General features: G+C 37.3%; 1 protein-coding gene across 1 annotated transcript in view; it reads left to right on the top strand.

The window, feature by feature from the left end:
• Window positions 1–4,679: 4,679 nt before the first annotated feature.
• Window positions 4,680–21,431, top strand: part of col7a1 (collagen, type VII, alpha 1) — a 70,775-nt gene continuing 54,023 nt past the window's right edge. The window contains 17 exon segments of the mRNA XM_055026700.1: window positions 4,680–4,992; window positions 11,773–11,845; window positions 13,727–13,907; window positions 13,990–14,146; window positions 14,230–14,323; window positions 14,438–14,596; window positions 15,294–15,451; window positions 15,799–15,928; window positions 16,016–16,135; window positions 17,405–17,560; window positions 17,734–17,853; window positions 17,937–18,086; window positions 19,158–19,274; window positions 19,809–19,955; window positions 20,077–20,202; window positions 20,286–20,432; window positions 20,566–20,688. Coding sequence (XP_054882675.1) covers window positions 11,782–11,845; window positions 13,727–13,907; window positions 13,990–14,146; window positions 14,230–14,323; window positions 14,438–14,596; window positions 15,294–15,451; window positions 15,799–15,928; window positions 16,016–16,135; window positions 17,405–17,560; window positions 17,734–17,853; window positions 17,937–18,086; window positions 19,158–19,274; window positions 19,809–19,955; window positions 20,077–20,202; window positions 20,286–20,432; window positions 20,566–20,688 — 2,149 coding nt within the window. The 5' untranslated portion in view covers window positions 4,680–4,992; window positions 11,773–11,781.

Raw genomic sequence — 21,431 nt, 5'->3', positions numbered from 1 at the left:
GAAACCTGCAGGCGATCTAGGATTCAAAAAAGGGTAACCTTCCTCGGCAGCAACAGGTGAGACAACCCATGAATTCCTGAGGTTAGCCGTTCCTTTATGTTCCTGTTGAATGATGGACAAGACTAAACGCCTCTCCAGGAGGTGAACAACAAACGCATAGTCAGAGCTCTGTCTGTCAGGCAACATAAACCCCAAGCTAATGTGAGTCATGACACCAGTCTGCACTCAGATATGTAAATGAATTCAGTGGAAATAATCCCAAATCCTCACATAAAAACAGATGTTTAGCAATGTGACAATGACTGTCTACAAGAAAAAGCAATATGGTGGAGTAAGCTCTGCTGACATCCAAGCTGTTGAACACCTGAAGAGTGAAGAGGGGATTTGCGTCAATCACAAATCAATCACAAATGATGTTATGAGAGGAAATCTCATAACATCGTTCTCTCCCATTGCATAACCCTTTAAATTTTAAGCTATTTTTCAAAAGAAAGTAGATATAAGTTAATTTAGATATCCAGAAAAATAGTCAGACATTTAAGTTTTTGTTTCTTTTGTACTTTATTTTTTGATTGAAACTGGCAAACTGAAATAATAATGAACATTTTTCTAATGTGCCCACCTCCATCTCACACACATGTTCTGACTTGTTTATCAAGCTTGCGTGTAAGAGTTCATTTTAAATATTGCGAGCCACAGTTCCTGCCGACCTCATCAGTTTTTCTTTTTTTTGCTAGATGTGGTTGACCAAAATCCACTTCCTGTTGTTCCAGACTGAACACTTCAAATAACAAAATACAAAATGGTAGAAACAATGTAGTTTGCAAAAAGTACATTTTAAATAGTTTTCGACATAATAATGTGGTTTCAGTTTTTTTTTTATTTTTTAATTCAATGTAACAACTTGAAAAACCTTGATCACCAATGACCAAAAGATGGATACACTCTAATGTATGCACACGCGACTTCCAAAGTTAAAATTAGAATATTTAATCTGACATATTTAAAGTGTATTTCAATGTGATCTTACTTGAATAACATAGCTGGATGCAGCTCCAAAGAGGAGTTTTGAGAAAATAGACAGAGCATTATGTGCATTATGTGAGCGAGGCACCCCCAACTGGCTGCCAGAGGAGATACAATTCCTCAAACATGCAAGAAAGAATCAAAGCAAGGATTTACATAAAATGACATAGAGCTTCTAAAAAAGTCAATTTTACATAATGTGCCATATGTAATGTGCTTATTCTGCTTTGTAGCTATGATAAAGAGAGAAAAAAGATGAATATAATACAGACCATTTTACAGAAGAAAATATATTTGCAACTGCATCTTATCTATATTGTTCATTATAAGTGGAATCTATGGAAAGTAGAACCAGGAGGATACAGGCGAGATTCTCCTGGTGGAATGAGTTTTTTTTTTTACTGCAGCATGGCTTTGGTTTTAGTTTTTCTGGCTGACTCAAAATATCCAGAGATGCGAGATATCACATCTGGCTCACATAGGTTTCTTTTTTGCTTGCCTGTCTAAAATGTCTCCGGCTGTAAAAGCAAGACTTTAATACAATGACAGAAATAATGAAAGCAGTTGATGAGATTGAATGCTTCAAATAACACAATCCAAAATGGCAGAAACAATTTACTGGTTGCAAAGAGTAAGTTAACCAAAACATCTATTTTGACCCCCATGTGGCTGACAATCACATGTTTCATGTAAAAAAGAGAAAAGTTCCTTCCCTGTAATTGAATGCATTGCAGTCGCACTCCCTGATGAAGAACTTTACCTCTCAAGGGTGGGAATTTGCAACTTTACTGCCACATCTTCACTTGCAAGAATCAACATGAATAAGTGGTAATAATGTCATTGCTGGAGGGAGCTTATAGTGTTCAGATGGAAGAAACCAAAATTATAACGTCTCTTGCTGCTTAATAAATCCACTCATTATGTCGTGCATGGGGTACTTATAAATTACAGCTGACTGCTTCATTGCAGAGTAGAGTTTCCATATATAAAAAAAGACTGTACAAAAGAGTACACATTATAAAAAGAAGTAAAAATTAACTCCTATTTTTACTGACTTTTATTTTACCATCAGTGAAACATATTTAAACACCTATTTATTCTAACTTTTGTTCATGAACTCTCAATGTCTTTGCAAAGTAGGATAGGAGGAATGTGATTTAGAGCTGAGGTGACTGTGCAAAACTCTTCAACCATGATAGCTGCTGGTACCTTTGTCCATTTATCGTTTTGCACTTCTGCAGCTCTGGTTGTTTCATAGTTTAAAAAAACTATTTACTACTTTATTCATCCTATTGGGGTGTTGGTACCTGCTTTGCAGTGATTTAAAATACATTTCCATGAACTACTTATCCTCTACTATTAACAAATATGACTCAAACAAATATTGAGTGCCACTGATCTATGTTCTCCAATCAATTTTATTTAATTTTGTTCAAAATCTGCAATATTTCATGATAAAAAAATCATTTTTTAAAGAAAATGACCAAATTATGAGACTGGTGATTTTTAAAAAATTATTATTTAATATTTTAAATATTGATTTACTGCTTTAAATAGATGTAGATTGATATAAAATGCTATGAAATTGGCCTGGAGCTGAGATAATTCACTTTTTTTTCCTTAAAATACGACAAACATTGTAATATCCATCCAGATGGGGTAAAGGTCATCAAAGCTTAGTTTGAGATGTTTGTTTTATTTAGTTTTTTTTTTTTTAGTTTTCAGTCCAGTCCTTGCACCTTCCTGCTATCAATATATTGCTGATAATGATAAGCCACATAGCACTAAAGCAGATAATCCATATTCAATCTGCAGAAAACTTAAGTAGAATTAATTTTAAATTGTTCCAAAGCATCTTTGAATTTATTTCTTGAATCTTTGAAAAATACCAAGTATGTCACATTCTGACCATAGCAAAATATCTACAAAAACACTCGTAAAAGATGGAAAATCTCACCATTTCATGTCTCATAATCAGATATTTATCAGGGCTCACACAATGAGGTGCGCTCCATCGTCAAAAACCTTAAGACTGAACAAATCAAAGTAGTTTTCACACTTCTTAATGTAGGAGGGTCAACACTGGTGTGATGCAAGTCTTAGAAAACAGTAAAATTAGAGTTGCGGCTTTTGAGACAAACTGAACACAGCCTATAAAAACTTCAATGTCACAAGCAGGGTCACATTGTGAATCTGATTCTTTTAACAGGAACATGGGAACATATTTGTGTGATATGGGAAAGTCTAAGAAAAACTCTTGCTCTCAGCTGTGGCTATGTGCCCACTCACTAAAACACCCACTCTGTTCATTCTCAGAAGGTGCTGCCAGCTCCGTCTTTGTGTCTCACACATGGAATCAAGAAGTCACCGCAAAAGAAGAATCTGAGTCTCATGACACCAGAGAGGTTTTTTTTCCTCACTCTAAGCTTGAATTTATGTTTTTTCAGCTACTTGCTAACATCTTATATTTAGGTCAAGCATTTGTTTGACACCGGTGGCTCCCAGCATTACTTCTGAGTGAACGAAGCTAGATCACATGGCAACAGGAGCAGCATTGAAAGCTTGTACATTGTTTTTGTTTATGTCATGTGCTTTACATTCAGAAGCTGTTTATGTAGAAATATATGCATATAAGGTGATTTAAAATGCTTGTATGTGAAAAGCACTGATGACTTATACAAATAACTTTTTTCTCTCAATAAATACAACTATTATTTGAAACCTGTTTTTTGTATTAAAGCTACAGTATTTAACTTTTCTCAAAAAATGTTTTTTTTTAATATTTATTTAAACTGTGACTATGTCATGACATTTCAGGATGAGACTGAAAAAGTTGAGCTCCTCTGTCTCCTAGTATTTCTAAGTACAGAAATAAACTGCTCAGTCAGAACCAACCAATCTGAGCCAGGAGGGGGGTCTTAGCGCTGTCAATCAAGCTTGTGTCTGCTATGCCACATCTGGTTCACCACAACAGAGCATGCCATGAATGCTCAGACTAGTTAGTATGGGCATTGATGTCAGCAGAAAAACAGTTTTCTGGGAAGGTTAGCTGTTTCCCCTCCATTAACATAGCTGCAGCACGTTGACTAGCCTGATTGACAACATTAAGATCTCACTCCTGGCTCTGACTGTTTTTTTCTGACCATGAGTGGTGGATTTGATAATACAGGGGGTTGAAGCAACTCGTTTTGTTTGTTTTTTTCACAGCTTGTCTGCCTCACAACAAACTGTTGTGAGTCAATTATTGACAGTTTTAACAAATACTTTAAAAATTATATATTTTAAAAATAAAAGTGCTTCTTTAAAAATTGTATGTAAAAAATGTTTCATTTTATCTTAAAGTTTGAATAAACAAGGCTAACAGAAAAAATATTGTAAAGGTGGCGAATACTTTACACTATATCCATGCAAATGACTGTATACCCTTGCAGTGTAAAGAGCTAATTTGTTTAAGTTTAAACCAATCAGCTTAAATCGATCAGTCAACCAATAAATACACAAACCACGAGTCCAGGTTCATCAATCTTACCCGGAGGAATAAAGATGGTACTAACACTCAGTCTGACTTGCATTGGGCTGCAGGGAGGGAGGAGGATGAAAAAACAGCAGAAAGGGAGAACTCAGGAGCTACTCTCCTCCAGGCGTCCCGACAAGTCTGGACTGTTCCGCTGCTGCTTGTGTTCAACTCTCCTCGAACAAGGCGGCAGCCTCGGGAATCAGAAACTGTTTTTCACGCTGCCTGACTGTCGCCCGCAGGGATGCGGCGATCAGAGCTGGGTCGTTGAGCTGGCTGGCTGGTGGTGGCGACGCGATCCTGCTCCGTGAAGTTGTGACACCGTGACACCGGTCGTCTGTGGATATCCACTGGTGTGTGAAACACCCCAGCCGCACCGTGGGCTCGGTCTGGATGTGCCACAGGTGGACAGCGGCGGTCTGCGGGCAGGCGCACACAGCAGGAATCCCCAGGTACAAACTTTTTTTTTTTTTGCATTTCATTGCAAAGTTTTTCCATTTTCATAATGCGCGTATCTGCTACCTGAAACCTTCACGCCAGGTTTAAACGCTCTGATATAACATATGCATGCATGCAGTGACGTTTGGTACTGATTGTGCTGCAACAGCGCCGTCACGAAGGTCTGCTCTCACAGAAAACCTCTCCATTTTACGCACGTGTTGTCAGAAAATGTTAGGAATCCCATTCAAAGGCGGAGATCTAATGGCTCGTGGTTAAGTCTAACGTGTTTTAATCCCAAACCCTGGAATGAAACAAAAAATCTAGCAGAACAGAATGTGCACTATTAAAGCTGTTGGTTAAAGAACAAAACCCCCCCAACAAAATCTAATTAGTTTCCCCCCCCCATCCCAGCTGCTTTACCAACTGGGTTGGGTCATGGGTAACACAATTCAAACTTCAAAGTTAGTGGATGCAAAAACATAAATAAATAAATAAAGTATTGATTTTAAGTAATATTTGGATCAAAATGAATTGTATTTACTGTTAGTTGATTTCATTAGTGTGATAGAAGGTGGCTGTAAGTGACATTTTTATATGTGAAACATTTTGAAAAAGTTCAGCTGTTCACATTTACTTGAGAAACAGTATTTTCTTGCTGTGCAATGCCAACTTGAGTACAATGTCATTACCTGCCTCTGCTTCACTCAATGACAAACATTTTCAATCAGAAAACGCACCAGACCTTCTGGGTTCAGGTTTGTGAACAACCTTCATCACTTTAATGTTATTTTCTGTCTGCTGAGCCTTGTGTACCATTTGGAGATGAAATGAACATAAAGCAAGCGGCACATATTCTCAGTGGAAGTGCTGTGTAAAGCTCTAACATGTATACAGTACAGCAAGCATTGGTTCTAAAGTTCTACAGTTTTATGCATTAGAAAACTTGGAAACATGCTTCTCCTACCCAAATGTGTTATTTTGAATGATGTCACTTATATGTACTAATTTCTCATTTCATTATTCTGTACCTAAATCTGTTTTTAACTATTTTATTTGTTTTTTTTCTATATTTTTACATCATTTCACAAATTAAATGAGATTAAACAGCACATCTCAAGTTCACCGTCCAGTACTGAAGTAGCTGTTTAGCCAAATACTTTTTTAATATGGTAAAAAAAAAAAAGTGCTCTATTTGTAGCACTTTATCAAGTCCAAAGGACTTTGAAGCACTTCACACTACATTCAGTCATTCAAGGTGGTAAGCTACTACATTGCAGCCACAGCTGCCCTGGAGAAGTTTGACAGAAATGAGGCTGTCATGTTCCTGAGATTCATTAGACTTCTTTTTTAAAGTCTAATGAAAATTGCATCCATTTGACCACATATTTGGTTAAAATTGTCTTACTTTTGTCCCAACATGAACCCTTTATTTGACTAAATAAATAACCCAGCAGTTTTAAGTGTGTTGACCTCAGTTGAACTTATGTAGGATGAAGACAGTGACAGTCCTTGATTTAGGATGGAGGAAAATATGCACACTCCCCTCTGCATGCTTTATTGGTTTCAATTATCTGGTTTACATCCGACTGCACCCTGAGCTTTGTTGTGGTTTAGCTCAGAACAGTAAAAAGTTCAGTTTTTTAAAAAGTAATAATATCAGGCTCTTTCTGCTTCACCTTCACCCTCTTGCTTTTTTCTTTCTACTCTTCATTCTCTGCATATTTTCATGCAGACTTGGTTAGGTCTCTGGTGCCTCTCTGATATTTGGTGCCAACATTTGAGAACCGCTGCAGCTGGTCCCTGTGTGTGTTTGATGTGACTATCTTCATTTTCCTCGGTTGAGGATTAGAAGTAGGATATTCAACTTTGTTCTGCATTAAAGTGTTTACAATGAGTCATTTTTGTTTGATTTCACTTAAATTAGTCTCTAAGTGTGTTTAGGTTCGGGTAAGTCAGCTGGAAGGCAGGCACGCTGCTGTGTCTCTGTCTTTTCATGCCCCATTCATGTTCGTGAAAAAGACAAGTTAGTCTTTGAAGACAAAGACAGCACTTTCCTTGATTAAGTCTGTTAATCTTTTCTTAACAGAAACTCAGTGCTTGTGAAATTCTGGAATGAACTTGAACCTTTTGGAAACTAATTTCACAGAGGCGATTTATTTTCATAATAGATAGATTATTGAAGTTGGCTGAAAACCATAACGGTGCCAGAAGTGATGGATCTTGTTCTTGACGTGAGAATCTTCAGAGGGTTTTCAGATAACCTCTGACAAGGACTCATTTATTCTTACCAATAGCTTAGAACCAAGATCCCTGTGGTGTGATAATTTTTAGCAGTCTTGGGTAATTTAGTGGGACAAGTCACCCTCGTTTGACCCTTCAGTTCGCAGTCCACTCACTTCACAGTCGGCCCTAAACTCTTGTCACATGGCTGTGGCCCACTGCTCCTGCTGGGAGAATGACATCTGAACTGAACCACATTTCTGTGACTCTGCCAGAGGTCGAGTTTATAGCTATGCTAGGTTTTCATATAAGTCCTACCAGAAACTCTGTGATGAGTCATAGTATTTTCCTTCTGTCCCAGAAATACCTTGTCAAACTCATTCCAAAGCTTGTGTTTACACATTGTCTTTACTTTTCAATTGGACTTTGTTTATAAAGGACTTTTAGATACTCTTTACTACTGTTTCTTTCACCGTTAATTATACCTGCTTGGTTACATTTGTTAGGTGATTTGTAGGGGGTCTGGCCATACAAAGCCAGGAGTTTCAAAAGTGAACACATGTCTAAAGTTTCTATGGGTTTTGGAGTTTCGGTAGTTTCTTTACTGAGATCCAAAAACTAATAGTAACCAGAAATACAGTGACATAGTGGGTACTAAGCCCAGTATGTGATTCTCACCACAAAATAATCTTGAGTAAAATAACTTGGTTATTCTATGAGACACCATCTAATCATCTATATTTTATATTTAAAACAGGAAATTAACAAATATTCATACTGCTTCTGACATTATATAACACATTGATCACTACAGTTCCAATAATGTAATTTCTAACATTTATTAATTGTATATATTTTGATTATGATATACAAACTTTAGCAAACGTAAGAACATTTGTATTTGCTTGTTAATTTGGATTTCTTCAGTGGAGTGATGGATGGCATTATACAAACACTCATGCTTTCTTTCCTTCAACCTGTCTTTCAACATTTTCACCAGTGTGCAGCAACAGGTGGGGAGGGGGAGCACTGTATTTCTCTGTGCTCCACAGAGTCAGAGAAAGCTTTGGTTACATTTTCTGACATGTCATTAAAATACATTTCAAAACGCAGGGACGATGTGTGAAACATTTTAGCAGTTTTGAAATCATAACTTTCCAAATCCTTACTGTACCTTGATGCTGGTAACTTGCCTTCCAGATCAATTAAAATGACTATTGATTCAAGGATGGGTTCTGAAGATTCCCAGCCTTCAGTACCCATCCAACCCAAGGCTCTTTCAAAGCATCTTCCAAGCAGCTGAATGTTAGCCAGCAGCACAGCTAGCTTAGCATGTCTAGCTAGATTGCAGAGCCTGAGAAGTTGCTTTGGAGTCACTTAAATTCAAATGCACAGCCTCATTTAACCTGCAGGTATTTATGTTATTGGTACACATTTAGCTATCAACATCCGACCCTGTTTTTCAAGAGACTCTGCTACCCACAATTCAAATTATGTGCATCCTTTTTCTTGGTTTTTATTGTTGCAAAGGTTAATTTTACTGTTTGTTAAAAACACAAAGATGGAGACAAAAAAAAAAATCACTAAATCTTTCCAGGAGCAAAAGAGGCTGAGAATTTCCCTTCCTATTAATCCATAGTATTGTTTTCGATTGGGTAGAAGCAGAAATGTTTCACTGACCTGACTGCAGGAAGCCATTTGGCATTTGTAACCTGCCCCCAGGTCTATGTTCCCACTAAAATGTTGTAAGTCTTTGGCATCCTTCAGCTTGGATTAATCTGTCTCATTATTGGTTTTTATATTCTTTTCTTTAGTAAAACTGGTGCACTGTGTACAAAAGGATTTGGCCGACTGCTTAACCAAACTTAAAACAGCAGCCGGAAAATTAAATAAAATGTAATGTATACAAGCTGATGTGCTTTCTCATGAGATGTGTGGATATAATTGAGTTTTAAGGGTGTGGAATCTGAAAATACTTAAAGACAGAGAAAAGTAAGATTGCATGTGCGACTTCTTTATGAGAATGTTTTGGACCGAAATAAAATCTTCAGCTGGTAGTCTTGTCTGGTCTGCATCTTTTAGGGGAATAACTGTTTGTCATCAGCTGAGAGCTTTTGCCATTTGAGAAAACAATGTCGCTTGAAAAAAATAGTCAAATATATTAATGCTTTGGTAAAGGGAATCAGTGGAGATAAATAAGAATTATGTGGTTTCTGGTTAAATTCCTTAATACTGTAACACTGCGCCAACCCTCAGTAGGGATTATCAGATAAGTTACCAGAGGCTGTTTGCAGCTTGTTGAGCTAATATTTAAGTGTTTGTTTAGTTACCATCAAGATGAATATGGTACTAATTATTAATAAAGGTAATCTGTTCTACGTTATTCTACTGTAGATGTCAACAGTCTTTACCAGTCTGTCTGCATGTGTCGACTCCATCTGTCTTTCAGATGCTCTCCTGAGCTCAGCTATCCAACTTTCTGTCTGACATTTTCTCATGAAACTCCAAGAGTTGAAATGTTTTATGTTGTCCTGCTGATTCCCATAAACCATTGACTTTATCTTGTTGTGTAGCCTCCTGAAGTTCTGTTAACCTGACAGGGAGCATTGCATTACTCTGACAAAAAGGATATTCTTGACTTATTGCTATGCCCCACCTGATAAAAGCTGACACATATTATAGTTAATACTGACAGATGTTGCCATAAGTTATAAGAGAGTATTATTTTTAAAAGGTAAAAGGAAATATTTTTTATGTCTGGAAGAAGAGCAGATATCTCACAGACTTCATATCAACCGTATATAGGAATCTGGCATCTGCCTTCCATATGAACAAAAAACAAAGACAGATTGAAAACACATGGGAAAAATACTTTACCTTCCAATGCCATATTACTAGTGACATAGCTACAGAGAAAATGTTATAACAGTCATATGTCTGTCTTTTAGCACCAGGATGGCTAATGGTAAATGACACAAATTGTTTTCACTAAAGCACGCATCAAAAAGTGGAGACGGTTAACTAAATTTTGACAGTTTAATTAACTATTTGCTTACATTTTCAGTATAAAAACTTTACTTTGTAACAGTTAAACAAAGAACGCATTTGGTGCTTTATGTCTGATGTTTATTCACCTTATTAATTTCAGTAGTTTGAGCGATTCAGACAAGCATAGGAAAAGAATAATTATTTTTCAAAATGTATTAAAAATAATAATTATTTTAATCCTAACTGAGGGTTCAACAACATTGAGGTGGTTTAACAGCTTTGCTGGTTTTGTGGTACTGTGCACTCAAATCAGAGAGAATTACTTATTTCTTTTTGTGCCATAATTGTTTGTATTTATTTGCTCGCATCATATTTGGATAACAAAATTAGGTAACAGAGTTTGATTTTTGTTAACTCTTTAAGGGAAACAACATTTTTCTAACAGTTCTTGAGAACTGATGTAATTATACATGTCTTCAAGTCATGGATTGAATTTAGCTATTTAATATTATGCAGATACAATTTACAACACATCTCAAGTCTCTTTGGATCAAGACAGGCATATATTTGTTATATAATCAAATTTGTTTCATTTTTTCCAATAAAATCCAGTTATGCAGTCAGATTCAGAAGTTTTAATCAAGTTCAGTTCAAAATAACCTGATGTAATGATACTGAATTCATGTCGCATCGTGCAGAGAAGTAGGAGCCTAATCTAGAAATCTAGATTTCTTAAATAAACAATTCTTCAGGAACCCAGAAGGAAGCACAAACAACAAGAGAGACAGCAGGATTAACAGATTTAAAACTGGATGGCGAGACAGCAGAATGACAACATTAGAATCTGTGAAAGAAAGTGACAAGCTTGTAATTGCATGGGAGGTGATTAGTGGGACCAGAAATGTGTCCCAATCAACACAACAAATGACAGGTGTTAAGGGTGCATGACAAATGATGTGAGAAAAATAAATCCATGTCACAGAGAAATGAAAAATATGCAGACACGGAGGAACAATTAACAAAAATTAAATAACTGCATTTACAACTAAGCACAAACAAATGCTACAAAATAAAGCAAAATTTATCAAGTATGGAGAAGACTCAAAATACAAAACATAAATGTTAACATTGTTTCAGTCACAGTTTTTTGTCTGGATGCTAACTTGGGAGTGGTTTGCAGAGAAAAGCACTCGGTTGATGATAAACACTGACAAAGTGTAACATGTCAATATAGCCTGAAGCTGAACTTGACTGATATAAAGGTAGAGAATCTCTCTAATTGTGAGACAGAGCTGTAAAACCTGGCAAGTTGCTGCAATTAATAAGATTGGCAGACAAGAATCAGACAGAAACTGGAACAAGCAGCGTGGAAGCAGATAGTAACACATAACAGCTGAAGATGATGTGGACTAAATGACTTATGAGAGTAAAAGGGAAATTCTAAAGATCACAAAATAACCCAACAACAGTTTAATTGGTGATGACTAAGAAGCTGAAGGATGACAATGAGTGTGATGCTTTAAAAAAAATTGTTGGTAACATTGCATAAAGTTGAAAGCTTTTTTCCTCTTTCGTCTGTCTAGGCCGTGAAGATGAGGAGCTGGGTTTTCACTGTTGCTGTCCTGCTGTCCTCCATCACACTTGCTGACGCTCAGGGTAAAATTATTTATCATATTTTGATCCATTTTTAGATATTCAGCTGTATTTTTGATTTTCATTGTCACAACTTAAGTTTTTTGTCAAGGTACTGATTATAATTTGCTACTTTGTTCATCTAGATCATCTTATGTCTGAATTTTTAATCAAATTCTTGGCCTTTGAATTTAATCTGACTTAAATGCCTACAAACGCAATGAAATTTGAACTTTTTGAAAATGTATTGAATTCTATGTAAACTGAAGTTTATGTGATTTTTTTTCTTAGTGATGTAGTCTGGTTCATATAATCATATATAATAAATCTTATGTTTTGTAGATTTGAACTGATTTAACATTGTGTGAAGCTAAAAAATCTATGAAATACTCCTTTATCACATTGCCCAAATCATAAGTCTTCTGCATTTTGTTGCTTGCAGATTTGTGGAAAAAAGAAAGATATCCACAAAACAAATGAAAAAATCTAGGAAGATGATTCTGGAAAAGTATGGAAATTTAAAACTAAACATTAAAAACCTAACAGCAGATCAATGCAGCTCACTATTCTCCATTTGGGATACATTTTAAATAATATAGAAATGATTGCATAAACCACTGTCACATCACTCTTGTGTTTGTTGGCTCCAGTGTTAAATACTTGACTTTTATAGAAATGACTGTCACAGTTTCTGTTTTAACACCAGCTTTTGCAGACTTGACTGAGATCTGCTGAAACCTCTCAGACCCTCAGGCTAACGATCTGCCAATCACAACATATCCTCTTTTTTTTAAGTGAAGTAACATTTCATGGGAAAAAAAGGTTTTGTTTTGAAGTTTACAAGCAAAATAAAAAGAGACAATAAAGTTATTATTGTTTTGTTTTTTTAAAAACTCTGAGTGACTTGCTATAATTTCCTTAAGTTTTTGGACCGGAGGCTACATGCCTTTGAAATACAGACCACCCAGCCTGACTCTCATGCAGATGAGTTGCTACACACTCATGGGGAAATCTATGAAGCATAGGAATCAGCTTTTCACCTGCAATTTGCTTTATTTCTGCGCTGGACTCTCAAAGTTGTTTTGATAACATGCATGCTGGAACAATTGCACTTATAAAGTCCAGCAGATGGAAGCAATTTTGCACCCTTTTTTTTTATCAGACGGTAGTTGTTCTCTCTTTATCCACCAACATATTAGATGCAGAAGTAACAGACACAGACTAGATATATAGATGATTATGGAGACAATAGATTTATTCGTTCATTTAATAATTATAGTAACTTTTCTAATGTCAGAACAACAAAAGGAACTTCTGTATAGATTGATCTTCCGTGAATTTGGAATCAATTCACTGAAGTCAACGTGAAATACATCTGCTAAAACATTCCACAACATCTGCATTCTGAATTTTGAAAAAGTGACAGATAATTGTGTTGGATTTAATTTGCACAATATTATTTCCAGAAACATCTGGAAATAATATTGTATGTGATCACTTCCTTCACTTGCTTTATTTTGCATGTCCCTGGTTTTGTTTTGTGGAAAATAAGGAGTTATTTTCCACATTTTTATGTGGCATACATAAAAATGGACAAGATTTTTCTTAAATGTGTAAAAAATGCCTAATATATATGTGGCTGATTTATGTCAATGTAAAGAGATGCTTTTTACTCTTCATGTATTTGTTTCCAATTTATAGAATTGGAAACAGATTGAAAACATTTATCATCAGATAATAGATTTGTTCATCTACCCCATAGTGTTTTTATTTTGACACAGATATGCAAAGATATTTCATTATGTCTAAAGAAAGAGTGTATCACCTCACTCAATGCCCATTTTATTAGGTACATTTATGGACATGGAGTAAATAATACGTCACTGTTTCTTCTTCACTTTGCAGGAAGGTGTGATAATGTACAGGCAGCAGACATCGTGTTCCTGATTGATGGGTCCTCCAGTATTGGCCGCGCAAACTTCCTGCAGGTGAAGGGCTTCATGGCTGGAATTGTAAAGCCTTTTGCCAGCTTTGTCAGCGACTCAGGGATCCGGTTTGGGGCTGTGCAATACAGTGATACCTCAAGGTGACTGACAGGACTAATAACTACCTTTTTCCTCTACTTGATAAGCAAAATTACCTTATTGTTGGTGTTGCTCTTTCTTCAGGGTGGAGTTCACCTTTAACACACACCTGACAGGCACTGACGTTGTCAATGCAGTGCAGAATATGAACTATAAAGGTGGAAACACACGCACTGGAGCTGGTCTAAAGTATGTTTCTGATAATTTCTTCAACCCAACCTCCACCCGCGACGTCCCAAAGGTCTCACCACCACAATGCTTAATTATTACATTTACTTCATGCTAGGGACTGGTAGTTAATACTACCTGCTGTTACCTTTTCAGGTTACCATTCTGATCACTGATGGGAAATCACAAGACCAAGTGCAGGAACCGGCTCAGAAGCTGCAGAGTCAGGGAGTGAATGTTTTTGCAGTCGGTAAGTTTTTTAAAAAAAAAATATTTGCATCCTTGTCAGACTAAAGAAGTAAATATGAAATCATCTCTTTCTTTTTTCCCTTTGCCCAATTTAATAATATAAAAATAATTTTAGGAATCAAGAGTGCAGACAGGAATGAACTGGCTCAGGTTTCCTCAAAGCCCAGCAGTGATTTCACCTCGTTTGTTGGCGACTTCAAGCTGCTGAATACGCTTCTTCCTCTTGTTAGCCCCCGAGTGTGCTCAGCAGCAGGAGGAGTCTATGCAAGTGACGGTATGTATGGATGCCGCAGCTCAACATCACTGTATTGAAATATAACATATTCATATTACTTTTCCACACTTTATTGCATTACAACTGTAGAGCTCAACGTACTTATTCAGATTTAACTTGTCATTCACCAAGAAATTATGATCTGACATAAATTTGTTATAAAAGTATTACTGATTAAGCTTTACGTTATTAAAGCTAACATTTTCTGATTTTTTTGGTTAATGTCAAGTTGTCATAACAAAGTGTCATGATTTATCGAATTACACTTTATGACAACAGACATAAATATTCATGAAGACTTACTCATGTTCATGACAGGTGTTATGTTTATAATGTTGTCATGACAGTCTTATTCACAACCCGTCAAATAAAGTGTTACCATTTTATTTATATAGCACATTTTCAGTAGCGAGGCAATACAAAGTGCTTTCCGGGAATTAAAAGGAAATACAAACAAAATAACAAACCAAAGGAAAGAGCAAAAGAAGAAAAAAGCTAATAATGTTGATCAAAGTAAATAAACGAGATACTCCTATTCGGGGAGTATCTCTGAAACTTTCTATTCAGAAGTTTGTGGTTATACCTTCGTAAAATGTGAAAAATTTCAAAGGTTATAAATACTTTTGCAATACATTGCACATATACAAGTCAGTATATCATATTTATATTGATCCATGTCTCTCAACCCTTCCATCAGAGGCCTTTTCTGGTCCATCTAATCTTCAGTTCACGGCACAAACGACTGATTCTCTCCGGTTTCGATGGAGTCCTGCAGGAGGCCCTGTGAGCGGCTATGCCATCCAGTATGTGCCACTTTCTGGTCTGGGTCAGCCAATCGTTGCAGAACTGCGCCAGGTGCGTCCAGGTGCTAGAGAATTTTATGTCGTGACTTGTGGAAAGATGAACCAGCACATGTATCTCAGCCCTGACTCAAGAAAAGCTTAATTGTAGTCTTGGGAGCCAAAGTCAATCGTGCTTTGCCAGAAAAACATGCGTTCAGGCTGAGTATAAACATGTCTAATGGGCGGATCCTCTTCATGTAGACAGACGCTGTAGAGATTAAAGTGTGGTTGACTAAAATTTAGTGTCAGCTATTAGATCGATGTAAAAATGACATAGTTTTGGCTGTTTTTAGCCGCATGCTTTGCAAAAAAATCTGAATGAGGAATGGCTACAAATAAGAGATGCGTCTATCCCTACAGGAATCAGTCTCAGCCAGTCAGAGGACTTTCACTGCACAAGATCTCAGGTCAGGAACAGACTACCTGGTGACTGTCATCGCTCAGTACCCCAATAGTGTTGGAGAGTCCGTATCCGCAAAGCAGCGAACCAGTAAGAGCTGACGGCAGACAAAAACCAGAAAGTGAAGATTGGAATAGCACCAGGAAAACTTCTTATGTCCTTTTTCTCTTCACACAGGGTCACTACCAGGAGTGTCCAGCCTACGCCTGGTTCAGGCAGGCTACTTCTCCCTCTCTATCCAATGGGATCAACCTTCAACTCCTGTCCAGGGCTACAGGCTCACCTATGGGCCACGAGGTCAGGCTCACTCACATTTCTGTTATTGCATTCTGTCAGTCTTAAGCATTCTGCCTCTAGCCTACATGATGAATTTACATTTACATTATCACAGGACTGTGAGCAATCTTAGCAGAGCGAAGGGTTACAATCGAGTCAATACAGTAGTCAAAAACTGTTAACTTGTCGATGGCAAGTTGGAACCGTGTCAAGAATGCACAGGAGTTTGAGTAAAGTTTTTCTTACTCTGACGTGCCCTCAGGCACTGGCTGTAAGAGTTTGTACTGCTCCAGCCATGACCTAATTTATTAAACGCATTCGTCTTCAATAAGTGTGAAAAAGACTAAGTTTAACTCTTTTTATAGACTGTGAACAATTAGTCATATAATCCTTTCATTTCTGAGGACAGGGTGTGTCAAGACGTTTTGATGATTACGCAGTGATTCAGGAGGGAAAATTGCCCCCCTGAGGGAAGGTATAGCTTCTCCCACTGTTCATGTGGCAGGAGTGCCACTCTCATTCCTCTGCCAGAAGAATCTCATATTCACCTTTCGACTCGCCAGGCAGATAGACGAAAGTAATTACAGGACACGTTTTTCACGGTTTATGTTTTAGGCTAACCTTAAAATTGAGTCAATTCACCACCTCAGGCCCAATTACAGTAGAATGGTTAAGCAAACCTAAGAATGGCATTTTGTATGTCTTCACTATATACTTGGGTCGTAAGGGTACAAGGAGACTTGCAGCTCCTCAGAGGTCAGAACTAAATCCTATTGAGACGCTGTAGTATGACCTTAAAGGGGACTTTCCTGTTCAGAGACTTTTGCATTGGCTGAAAAGTGGGACAGAATTCCTCTATAGTTAAGTAAATGACTTATTGTCAGTCATCACTGAGGCTAGATGGCAGCCAAGGGTGCCACAAGCAGTTAGTAGATGTTGTGAGCAACTAGTTTTCATAAATGGCCAAGTTGGTTTGTAAATTTAAATACATGAAATCATAATTTGAAAACTGCCTTTTGAACTCACTCAAATTTTTTTTGAAATTAGGAATATTAAAGAGAGAACATAGAACATATCAGTAAGGGGGAATACTTTTTCAACACCCAAGTTAACTCACTAACATGACCTATAGAGGCATTGGTGAGTAAAAGGTTACCTGATCTAAAGACCTCACATACTGTACATTTCTGCTCCTGTAATCATGCTGGATGAAACATTAAGTGTATTTTGTGATGCCTTCTAGACCAATAACTGTTCACCATGCTTTTGTTTGCCCTGTGCATTGACTAGGACAACCGGCGGCCCAGCTGCTGGAGCAGTCTCTGTCTGCAGATACCTCCTCTGTCACCTTGGAGTCTCTTCTGCCTGACACAGAGTATGTCATCAACTTGTACCCTCTGTTCTCCAGAAATGGTGCATCCCCGTCTGTCCTCAACACTCGCACTTGTAAGTCTGTCACAACTGATGGTTTCATCTCTGCTGGGTGATCAGGATGTTTTAAGAAAACAGATTAGATCAATATTATGATGTGTTATAAAGCATGTGCTGTATCCTCTAGACAGTAATACCTTTTAGTGGAACAGAAAATTATGTCAATCGTTTGTTTCTGATTGTTTCAGTGAGCCTGGAGGCTGTGCAGCAGTTGACAGTGGAGACGGTGTCTGAGGGCAGCATCCGTGTCAGATGGAGACGAGTCAGTGGTGCACAAGCGTACCGTTTGGTATGGGGGCCATTCACAGGTTAGAGGTACTTTTTTTTCTGATAATATTTTTCTTTAAAATCTTCTATTTACAAAATATTTATGTTTTTCTTTTCCACCAAGGTCGTAGCGTGGAGACTGTGGAGGTTGCTGGTGACACTGAGCTCTATACTTTGTCCAGCTTGCAGTCGGATGTTGAGTACATTGTCACCATCATCCCACTGTATGAGGGCAAGACTGAGGGGCCCCGAGCTACAGCCAGATTCAAGATAGGTAGGAAGTGAGATGTTTGTCACTTTAAGCTTCTGTTATTTATTGAATTTTTACAGTGAATAAAAATTCACTGTAATTTTTAGGGATCAGGATGCTTTCAAAGCATATTAAAGTCAGGAATTAATTACAGTACTTTATGTGAGGCTAGATCTCTAAATGGTACATAGTAAAAAGCAGCAAAGTGGATATTTCCTATTTTTGAGTTCCAATTCTTGAAACATTCAGATTCAAATCCATTGCCTGTGTCTTTTGCCTCTGAAGATAAACAGGATGCATATTATTGATACGTCCACATTCATTATTTTATTATCAATGCGAGAATTTGCGTTATTGTGAGAATTTGCATAATTTTCCATTTGGTTATAATTTGCTTAACGTCAGTATTAAGAGTTTCTAACCTCACACTTTAATTAGAGCGAAAGCTTAGTTATTATTTTTTGACCATGTTTGAAACTCAAAGCCACAGCCTGAACAGAAGACCAAATTTCTCATGTTGCAGTACATTCTAGTAGGTCTTCATCTCCTCTGAAAACCTGTCACGAATCAGATAAAAATTAAAATCTTTGAGCATTATTCTTTTTGCTGACATGCTGTAACCCATTAAGAAAAGGCGAATGCCTTCTGTTTTGACCAGTCAAAAACAGACGGGAAATGAGGAGGGAAAGAAAAGAAAACAAAAAAAGATGGCCAGAAATTTCTCTGCCTGTTTGTCTCTTTTCTAAAAGTCAAACATGTGTTACTGTTTAGGTCGGACAGACACAGTCTCACAGCCTGGGCCTTTCATGTGTGATTCCCATATGGTGTCACTTCAATGAGATGAAGGCACTGAGTCACTCCAGAGCTGCTGCTTTTCTGTGCAGAGATATGAGTTGAAATACTGTCTGAAAACTCAAAAAGTTTCCAAAAGGACATGCACACTCAATTTGATATCCTCTAATTCTGTGATTTTAACTATGTGAGCATGTTTTGTGATGTTGCCTTGCAGGACCTTTGCGTTTTGTTTTTATTGATTGGAAAAGAGCTTTAAGAAGAAAATAACTGCATGCTGCTTACTTACTGTACTTTCCTCAGAACGTCAAGAACAGCAGTTTCTCAGAGCAGTATCCACAGGACCCTCCTCAATCCGCCTCAACTGGAGACAGATCCGGTCCGCTCAAGGCTACCGCCTGGAGTGGCGGGCGGGAGACGGTCAGATAAACATCCAACATGATGGCTCAAATTTTTGTTTCTAATTCTGGTCCTGAAAACATATGAACAAGCAAACATTTCTTTGAAAGCATGTTGACAGTTTGAGAAGTTTAATTATAATCAACAGCCTGTTTAAACACAAAGTAACCAGGATCGTCGCCAAAACTTCATCAAAAATATGTAGTTCCGATTTGAAACTCTTTTCTAGTTTATTTTGAAAATTGTTTAGGTTTAACCCTCAGTCTCTAAATTGGTGTGTATGTGTATAGTTTTTTGTCTAGTTATTTTTACATTTTTATGTAAAAAAAATGGATATTTTCTTGATTTCAAAGGTTTATTTGTAATTTAATATACCAGTTCTCAACAACTGAGTAAATACTAGTCTGAGAATTCAATACAGTGGACACTTTTTGTCCAGCACAAAGTAAATTATAGATACAGTTAAAGAATCCATCATAAGGAGAAATGATTGCATGTTAAGATAAGATGCTGAGACTAAAACCTCTAATGTTGCAGTCTTGCTCTTTTCTGCAGGAAGTCCTCCCCAGACCCTCTCCTTTCCTCAAAGCTCCACCAGCTACGAGCTAACGGGTCTCCGACCAAAAACTGAGTACATCTTCCAGCTGTACACGCTGTATGAGGGCCGTGAAGAAGCCACACCTGTCTCCACTGAAAACATAGGTCAGTCAGCTGTTATAAACAAATTTTTGTTTAATTTATAGGTCATAATCATGCTGTAGTAGAAATGCCCTACTATTTCAGCTTTGAACTGCATACATGAATGATTATTTCTGTGTTTCAGACGATCAGCCAATAGGAAGCGTGTCCAACCTGAGAGTGGTGGAGTCACTGGGGAGTACGGTTCGAATTGGGTGGACAGGCGTGGCGGGGGCCACACAGTACCGGATTGTTATCTTGAACACAGAAGGTACACTCAAATTTAATTTCTGCTTTTTGTTACTTTTTATTGGTCAAGGAAATAATTAAATCTTCTGCTTCTCCTGGTGTCAGATGGAACAGAGTCCGTCCAAGTTATTCCTGGAAACCAAACGACCCTTGACCTCAGAGATCTGACAGTGGGTGTGTCATACGGGGTCAGTGTCACCGCACTGGTGAGAACGAACGAAGGCGAAACCATCACCGTCTTCATCAAACCAGGTGAGCTGAACAGCTCATTTGAAATCACCTAAAAGAGAATTTGTATGGATCAGTTTTAAAGCACAGCAACACCAGAAACAAACAATGTCCAGCATAAAACAATGTAAAACACATCAACCTTTGTTTACTGCAGAGCCAGCTGCAGGGAGAGTGGCCAATCTCAGAGTAACAAATGCAAACAGCCGGAGAATTCGCATCGCTTGGCAGGGTGTCACTGGTGCATCGGGATATAGAGTTACTTGGAGGCAAGGCAATAGTAAGTAAAACTCTGTCTATTTGAAGTAGATCCCAAAAGAATATAAACCCCTTTCATATGGTAAAATATTTGACATAAAGTAATATAATGAGATAATTAGTAAATTGAAAACTTTTTACACCTTTAGTGCAGCATGCTAGATAACTCAGCTGAAAAAACAAATCTCTGATAAAGGACATATTGGGGAAAAAAAAAAAAAAAAAATCCAACATTCTGAAAATCAATTACTCCATACCATGATGCTGCTTCCTCCCTGTTTCACTGTAGGTATGATGTTCTTCGGGTAATGTGCAGAGTTGTTTTCGTACCAAACATGCCTTTTGAAATAGTAAATTAAAACTTCAGGCTTGGCTTTATCTAACCATATGACTCTCCTCTACAAGTTTTTAATTTTTCATGGTTTTGTCTTCAACCATTAATTCCAACTTATAGACTATAATTCTTGTCACATGTCACTGGTGTAGATTTATTGTCACCGAGGACATGTACTTAAGTAGAAGGGAGTAGTACTTTTTTTGTTGTTTCATAATGTTTTGCCATGCGTCCAAAAGGGCTTTTTCACTTCTAAACTTGGAAATAAATAAGTTTATAGGTTAATGTTAAACATAAACCCTTTTAGATGGGAGGTGAATCATCTCCAAGAAACAAGAGAAGTTATCTTCTGCTTAAACTCTTAAAAGCCACAAGCAGAACAGAAGCGGTTCTTGTTAGAAAGCTTCAGTGTTACTACCATGGTCTTGCGA

This window comes from Poeciliopsis prolifica, unplaced genomic scaffold (assembly GCF_027474105.1).
Source record: "Poeciliopsis prolifica strain line A6 unplaced genomic scaffold, Auburn_PproV2 SCAFFOLD003, whole genome shotgun sequence".
Lineage (NCBI taxonomy): Eukaryota > Metazoa > Chordata > Actinopteri > Cyprinodontiformes > Poeciliidae > Poeciliopsis > Poeciliopsis prolifica.
The sequence above is the reverse complement of the archived record's forward strand: the minus strand, read 5'-3'. Positions and strand labels throughout refer to the sequence as shown.